General features: G+C 25.1%; 1 protein-coding gene across 2 annotated transcripts in view; it reads right to left on the reverse strand.

Moving 5' to 3' along the window:
• The window catches only part of LOC126905339 (DNA damage-binding protein 1), a 98,547-nt gene extending 89,787 nt beyond the window's left edge, over nt 1–8,760 (reverse strand). For both annotated transcript variants that reach the window (XM_050684943.1, XM_050684942.1), the window contains exons 1-11: nt 8,560–8,760; nt 8,175–8,323; nt 7,858–8,117; nt 7,377–7,515; nt 6,717–6,866; nt 2,399–2,552; nt 2,105–2,326; nt 1,579–2,029; nt 1,349–1,515; nt 1,075–1,205; nt 820–1,004 (exon numbers count right to left, since the gene is read on the reverse strand). In XM_050684943.1, coding sequence (XP_050540900.1) covers nt 820–1,004; nt 1,075–1,205; nt 1,349–1,515; nt 1,579–2,029; nt 2,105–2,326; nt 2,399–2,552; nt 6,717–6,866; nt 7,377–7,515; nt 7,858–8,117; nt 8,175–8,323; nt 8,560–8,623 — 2,072 coding nt within the window. In that variant the 5' untranslated portion in view covers nt 8,624–8,760. The remainder of the gene's footprint in view (nt 1–819; nt 1,005–1,074; nt 1,206–1,348; nt 1,516–1,578; nt 2,030–2,104; nt 2,327–2,398; nt 2,553–6,716; nt 6,867–7,376; nt 7,516–7,857; nt 8,118–8,174; nt 8,324–8,559) is intronic.
• Nucleotides 8,761–8,769: the final 9 nt, after the last annotated feature.

Below are 8,769 nucleotides of genomic sequence, written 5' to 3' on the forward strand. Positions count from 1 at the left end.
AGTGGGACGAATGAGGCTGGAGTAAAAATTCTGGATTTCGTAGTATTGTATGATCTTGCTGTGGTTAATATTTATTTTAGAAAGAGGGAAAAACATTATATAACTTATAAGAGTAGCAGTAATAGAACACAGATTGATTATTTTATGTGGAAGAGAGAGAGCACAAAGTGAGTAAAAGATTGTAAAGTTAAACTAGGTGAAATGTAACTTCACAACATATTCTGATGGTAATGGAGTTGTGGTGTAGTGGGAAGAGGATATTCAAAATCAGGAGAAAAATCGAGGATCTAGTGGTGGAAAGTGAAAGGGGAAAATGAAAAAGAATTTTTAAAGCCGGTAAAAGAGAAAACGGGGTAGAATATCGAGGGAGACATAAATGATGTGTCAAATAAATTTGCTAGTTGTGTAAACTGTAAGAGGTAGAGAATGACTATAAAAAAGATAAAAAAAAGGAATTTTAATAAACACAATATGAGAATTGTTGATATATAAGTAAATGATGTGAAAAATTGTATCAAGTGGAAGTTTAGAATAAGGGTGGCAGACTCCAAATAGTTGGGATAAAAGCTAGGAAAAAGAAAAAGATCAATAGTAAGTAATGGATTTCAAAATGTATTAAAATAAAATAATTCTAAAAATAATGTCATAGGATTTTTTTTTTTAATTTAATGATGTTAAAAAAAGGAATTATTTCATATGAAATAGTTAAATTTTTAGAAATTATTGTCAAGAATTATGTTCTGAACTTAATATTTTTTTATGAAAATGAGAGAGATAAGTTGAAAGAGACATAAAAAAATTAAATAATTTGCCAATTACCTGTCAGGGTAACTTTTAGTATTTAAAGAACACATATGATTGACTTTTCTTAGATTGACATTAGAAAATATTAACTTGTTATTTGATGAATAAATTACAGTTGGATGATCTGAACAAGCAAAAACACTTGTAGTTGAAAGTGATTGAAACTTTCTAATAAGTGTTGGTTGAGTTCCAAGATTAACCTGTGTAAGAAAAATAATTATTTTAACTTTTTAATATTAACTAAGAATTAATTTCAAATTTAAAAATTACCTTTCTTTTGTCTGTTAACATTCCACTTTCAGGATTTAAGTGAAAATAGCACAAACTACCATCACCAAGGGCACACAATAAATAGTGAATATTTTCAAAGGTAACCATCAAAATTGAACGAGGAATTATTTCTAAATAATTATAAATAAAACATTCAATGACTTTTTATGTTTATATAACATATAATTTCATTATAAAAAAAACAAGTAAAAAAAATGCAAAATTTGTTAATGTTGTTATGCATAGTGCAGTATAGAGTTAAATAAAGGATTACCTTCGCCTAGAGGTTCTCTAATTAATTCTGTAAAATCAGGTAATTGTAGTACTTTAACCGATATATCCATCCATAATCCAACAGCTACTAAACTAGTAGTTTTATCAAATTCATCTTTGAATGAGCAAACATCAAGACATGACACTTCATGTTCCAATGTTATAAATCTGAATTTGGATAGTTAAAAATCATAAAACCATGAAACTACTATAATTTTTATATAAATTTACCCATTTTGAACAACTTTATCTCCACCAATTTCTATGTAGTATAAACTATTGCCAGTTGCACAAACTGCTTGGTGTCCATTACAAGATACTACATTAATACTCTCACTTGAGGGTACAGTCCATTCGTTCACAAGTCGTTTAGACTCCAAACATATTAATCGTACACTTGCTGATGTTATTTGAATCATTTTGTTTTCAGATGTATTACCACAGTAAAAAGTTTGTAAATCTGACTGAAATCCTTCTAAGTCTACCTCTTCAACTTCATCTCCATTATATGCTAAAACTCGACTATGGCCAACAAATGACAAAACAAGTGTATCATCAAGATTACTATTTAAATCAACACTCAAAGGCCACATTCCTTTAATTCCAACTAAGTCAATTGTGGCAACTTCCTGTATTCCTATTCCATTGCGTATTATTCTAAGAGATCCTTCCTTGTATGCTCCTTAAATAACAAATGTATTATAAGAAAAAATGTCCAATATTTAAGAACTAATAAAACATAGTACTAAAAATATACCTGAACAAGTAACAACTTGGCCTTGACCTTGTCTTTCTAAATCAATCACACACATATCTACAATTGGTCCCAGATTCATAAAAGTATCCAAAACAGAAATATAAGAACCATATTGATCAGGTTTATTATTAAGTTTTATTAATTGAGAATCGCCAACTCGAGATGCAACATAAATTACTTTATTGTCAAGATATGTAAGTGATTCAGGGATACTAATTTCTCCTGATAAAACAAGAAAATATTTTACAATTTAACTTGCAATTCAATTATGTTAATATTTTTTTAAAATATTACCTAACAAATCAACTTTTGGATCCTTAATTTTAAATGTTCCATCTAAATTTCTTTCATAATTAAGCAGTAACATAAATAAATGACCTGCCATATCTCCTAGAAGATATCTTGTTCCTTCAGGATCTACTCTAGCGTAGCACACTATAGTACTTTGCTGTGTACAAATAATTTATGTACTTATTAAACAAACAACATTTAATCTGATTTTAATATTTATATATTTAAAAGAAATTCAATGTAAACAAATAATATTGTCAAATAAAAATCCACAGTTAAGACTTTGAATTTTTATTCAAAAACTTATTTCATGTAATATAATTCATGCATAATAATAATGTTACTATAAAATAAAAATTAGAAATTTTCCCGACTTTTACAGAATTATTTTTATATTTTCCAGAAATGTTTACCATTATAACATAACAACTATTGTATTAGTTAAAAAAAATAAACAGAATTATTTTTAAGATTCTTTTATAATTATTTTTTAAATATCAGTATTTTCTTTTTTAAGTAATTATTTAGTAACACATAAATATAATTTAGTTTTAAACATTACTAGTAGATCACAATCAACAATTATGGTAAAAAATATTATTAACAAAGAAATATAATATATTTAATATTTTTTCCTATAATAGTGTAAAATGAAATTCTTTGTTTATAGAATTAATGCAAAAGTAATATTTCTACTAAAATTTAAATTATTGAACTTTTAATTCAATTAAATCAAGAAGAACAGCCTTAATTTCATACTCCAAAGCTTAGTTTTGTGAATAGTTAATCCCATTATTTTTATTAATCTTCGAGATCATACATTTTCTGTTTTGTTTTTATTCCTTCTTTATATTTTCTTGTAATTGAGTATTTTTTTCTTTGTCAGTGTAATATGACTAATAAAGCTGATCTTTCGTTTTATCTTTTTTTTTACTTATTTTATTTAAAGATTTATCAAATTCAATAGTGTAATAAATAAATAACACATAGGAAAAATACTGTAGGAATATTTTTATTTTTCAATCATAAAGTACTCTTTAAAAGATTTAATTTGGTATAAGTTTGAAGAACACAAAATTGAAAATTATGAATTTTTTTTTTTAATTTCGAATTTTTTTACTTTGATGGACAATACATACTAAATATGTAACAAACATGAGCCAAAAAACAAACAATTATCAATATTATTTTTATTTTTTGTTTGATTAAGTAATTCATAATAAATAAATCACTCTGTGTGCATGGTTCTCTACTTTGACTTTGAATACTCATAGAAGACAAATTGTTGTACTGTCTTCCTTACTTTTCATCATACACTACATAAAATAATCTTTAATTTAATTTAGTAATAAATAGGCCATTTTAAATGAAAATTATATGATATTTAGCATTAATGTTACTTTAATCTTGTTTTAGCTAGAAACCTTATGGAAGTTTTCTAATAAAAAAAAAACTTATTATTTATCTAATCATGAAAATATAAAACATACAGCTAGCCAACATTATTTAATGTAACCAAAACTGTTGTAAATAATATAAATAACTAAATGTATAACTATGAACATAAGTATAATGGCCTGTGATTATGTAATTATTAAAAAAATAAACTATTCAATATTTATTTAAAAAAATTTAATTTAATTTAAACATTTTTTATGTTTAAAATTATATAAAACATAATAGCTTCGATGCGAAGGTATTAATTTTACCATGATGTGTTTATTTTTTTTTTTTATGTCTGTTGCCACTTTATCTCAGCTCTCACTGGACCGATTTCTTTCAACAATAAGTCAAAAGATCACAAATTGTATCTAATTGAAGACATTACCCTTAAAAATTGAAACATTTTCCCTCGTTCCCGCGAATGGGGGAAATCTCCAAAAAAATTACAAATTTAAAAATCAGTAAATTTTGTCATTTTTTTTCTTAAAACTCACATAACTTTTTCAAAAATAAACAAATGAACATAATTTTTTTTTTAAATAAAACTTCAGATATTTCGCTTTCATTTGATATTATTTTTTTGAAAATCTAACAATTAACCTGCTCACTGGGGGGAGGATTTAAAATAGCAAATCAAAGCTTATTTTATGTACTATAAATTGAAAAAAAAAAATTTGTCCCCACACTTTTTCTTCTACATTAAATTTTAGCTTCGATGCGAATGCGTTTTAGAATGTTTTTTATTTTTTTGTGTTCGTTACCACTTTTTCTATGATCTCACCAAACCGATTTCTTTCAACAATACGTCAAATTGTATCTAGTTGAAGACATTACCCTTAAAAATTGAAAAAAATTCCCTCGTTCCCCGCAAATGGGGGAAATATCCAAAAAAATTACAAATTTAAAAATCGCTAATTTTCGAAATTTTTTCACTTTTTTTTCTTAAAACTTCCATAACTTTTTGAAAAATCAACAAATCAACATAATTTTTTTTTATGCTAAAACGTTAGATATCTACCTTTCATTTGATATCATTTTTTTGAAAATCTATCACGTAACCTGCTCATTAGGGGGGATTTAAAATAGCAACTTTTTTACCAAAATTAACTTTTTCAACTTAATTTTTGAAAATGTTCCGGAAATACTGCGTCCTTCAAACATGTATCAAATTAAAGCTTATTTTATGTACTATAAAATGAAAAAAAAAATTTGTCCCGACACTTTTTCTTCTACATGAAAACGGCTGCTGTAGTTAAAAAAACGCTATTTTTGTGTTAAAATTTTTCGGTTTTAAATGCTATAACTTAAAAATGCTATAACTTTTTGAAAAATGTATGTATGAGCACAAATATTTTTTTTCGAAATACATTATAAATACATCTTTCATTTGACATGCTTTTTATTAAAATTGGACAATTTCCCCTTATATAGGGAGCGTTCAAAACTTGAAACATTGTATAAAGAATAAAACTTTTTCAACAATTTTATCATGTGCCGAATCGTTAACACTTGTGTCTTTCACGCTTAGGGTACGAGGTTCGAATCCGCCCGTGGCAATTAACATTTTGCATTTTATTTGAGTTAGAAAAAAATGTTCAAATCATTTGATTTTTATCTCATTTAGATTCAATAACTTCAATAAATATCAAGGATCCCATCACTATAGTCTCTTATAATATAAGAGAAGAAATTTCTTATTTAAGTTAATATTATTTTACTATGTGGTTTTTTTTGAGGGAACGATTCATTTTGCCAACCCTCACTCGACCTACTTTTTTCAACAATAAGTCAAATTATTACAATTCGTATTTAGTCGAAGATATTACCCTTAAAAAATTCCTTATTCAAATAGTAGCTTAACTGTGTAGTTTGTATGGAAAAAGCTGCTTTTTAAGCTGCTTTTTCCATACAAACAATTAAAATCATTCATTTCATTGTCGAATTAGATTTGATATGATAAAAGTATTCAACTACAAAAGTTAATAATTTTACTTTGTAATTTATTAATTTTTTTAATTTAATTGTGTGAGCTACTACCAGTCTATAGTATTCTGAATTTTTTTTGTAACATGTTGCTATAAAACTCATAAAAAAAAAAAAAAAAAAATGATTTTTAGTTTCACTAGAATTTAACGATAGATTTTTACAATTATAATCAAATTTTATAATACGCTCAATTGAGTAAAACTTTTTAACTTTTTTTTTATTGGTTCTTTTAGTTAAAGTAAATCATTAAAATTAATTAAATTTTGAATATTTCCATTGTAGAATCTTTTAAAACACCAAAAGTTAATTAGAAATGAATACTATGATTTTTATTTAAGTGATCTATTACGATAATAATTTAAAAAAAAATCGAACTTTTCTGATAAACTTACTGTAAATAGTAATTATAAAATTTGCTGATAGCATATTAATCTTAACAATTTCATTTTTTTTCTATTTAATAATGTCAATTTAAAACTTGTAAGTTGAACTAAAATTTATGATATTAAATTCATTATTTTTTTTTTATTAGAAACTTTCACTTTAAAGGCTAAATAAAATAGGTTAACAATTATTAATTTTAACATATTAAAAATCAAAATCAATAATAATTTGAAAACTATTCAATATAACAATTATGTGATATAAAATTTTATATTATATTTTTGAATTTAAGAATTACTAATCTGGATATAATTTATGAAATAGTTTATGTTGCTATTGTAATTATCCACCAATTTCTTAGAATTAAACATTATCTGCAGTTTTGCATCGAAGCGTTTCTTATGATAGTGATTTTAATCACTGTTAGATTAAATCTATACTGGACCCAACTATGCCACGTCCCCACTGTGCCGTGTTTTTTTTACTCCAGATTTATGTAAATATTTACTTTAATAACTGGTGGTGAAATGGCAACAAAAAATGAACCATTGTGATAAAGTACTGATTCTCGACCAATAATAATGGCACCACATAGAGGTTCAGGCACAGGAATAATCATGGATGCTTCAGTTTCAACATTTTCTTGTTTCCAAGGAGTCTAAAAATAAATTTTTTTTGTTTAATAAAAATGTTTTAAATAAAAATTAAGTCAAAGAAATTTATCAAAACTAAGAAGTTCCTTTAAAATTTTTAATATTTAAAAATTTACAAAAATTTATACATTTCAGGTTTAACTAATATAAATAGTTCTGAGATTTATTTAATGGTGGACCAAACTCATTTTATGTCTTTTAACATAACCAAAGCATGGTTTTTATGCAGAAAATATGGTTAAATTTTGTTACCTCTCCTGAAAAAATCCTTACTATATGTATCCTTTGATGTATACTACTGATAATACATAATATTATACCCGATTTTAATTAAATATTTTTAAAATACTCAAGAATTTATTTTGATACTGTTTCGTAAAAACACTTTTTACTATTGAGGATAATATATAACTAGTAGTTATTGCTATAAATATTTTAAATAAATAAACATACAGCTCATTTTTATCTAAATACCATTAAATAGAAATTAATAATGTTTTCAATAGATAAAATACCTTAACAAACTCTTTATCTTTCAATGATAATTCTTTAGCTTTAATATGGCGACCCATAGTATCTTGGTGTATAACTAGAATAGTAGGATTTGTGCAACCATACAAGAAATCAATATCTTGTACTTCTACTTCATCCATTCTAAAAATTAATAAACATGCAATTATTTAAAAAACTTTTTATTATATATTTTTCATAGATTAAAGTAATTATCAGTTTTACATTTTTCTAATTCCCAAACTTAACAAACATATTAAAGAATCAACGATGGTTCTTGGCTAGTACAATGATGGATGGAACAGGTATTATAGCCTGCTTGGACTACAGATCAGATACCATTAATGAGAAAATCATAAGAAAAATGTCTAAGGATTAAACCACGGAACACAGTAGGTATAACAATATTTCTACCCACTAGGCCAGGGTGACCCCTTTTTTTTTCATAGATTATAAATATTATTTAACAATAATAAACTTATTTACCTTAAACAATATGCTTTCAGTTCTCCTTCTTTATCTAAAGGTATTATTTTGAATAGACCATCATAAAGTTTAAGACCAATTACTCTAGCACTTGGATCAATTACAGCCATGGCTCCAATTTCTGACACTTTTCCGACGTGATCAGATATATTTCCATGTGCTTTAGTAATGATTTCTATGTTACCACTAATTTGATTACATTCTAATATCATAGTATTATAACGAGCTGTTACTACAAATAATAAGTCTTTCTTCATATTCTAGAAAATACGATAATGATTAATATAAAAATAATGTTATAATTTTATTACTCTTACTTTAGGCCTAAATACTTTCATTATTTCAATTTTTCCATATAAAGCAATTTCTTTTATAGGTTGGAGGCCTTCTTCTGTTACTAGATATATTTCAATACGATTGAATCTAGCAACAATTAAATTACGATCGGTTGGCGAAGAGAAGTTTCCTGTAAAAGATATTGTAGGTTTATAAAGAAAAAATATTTTATTATTTTTCAAGTTAAAAACTTTATTTATTTTTAATATATAAAGTCACATACTAGAAAAATATAGATAGATTTAAAACATTTTAATTAATACTTTAATTAGACAACTTAAATGTATGCAATTAAAAATAACAGTATTATTTATCAATTAAAGAAATAAAAATTTTTGACTACCTTTTTGTGCAAGGTTAACTCACCTGAAATACTGGTGCATACCGCAGTGGCTTTGTGGGCTGTAACAGTGTAAAATTGAGATGCCATTATAATATTATTTTGATTTATATTATCATTTAAGTCTGAATATTTCAAACCCTGTTTTTTCAATGTTTTTTAAGAACTAAATTTCTAATACCGGCTACACGTTGTAATCGGAAAACATGAAATTTGATTACATTCAAGCGCGCTCT

This window comes from Daktulosphaira vitifoliae, unplaced genomic scaffold, assembly GCF_025091365.1.
Source record: "Daktulosphaira vitifoliae isolate Bord-2020 unplaced genomic scaffold, ASM2509136v1 Scaffold_4, whole genome shotgun sequence".
In the NCBI taxonomy this organism is placed as follows: Eukaryota; Metazoa; Arthropoda; class Insecta; order Hemiptera; family Phylloxeridae; genus Daktulosphaira; species Daktulosphaira vitifoliae.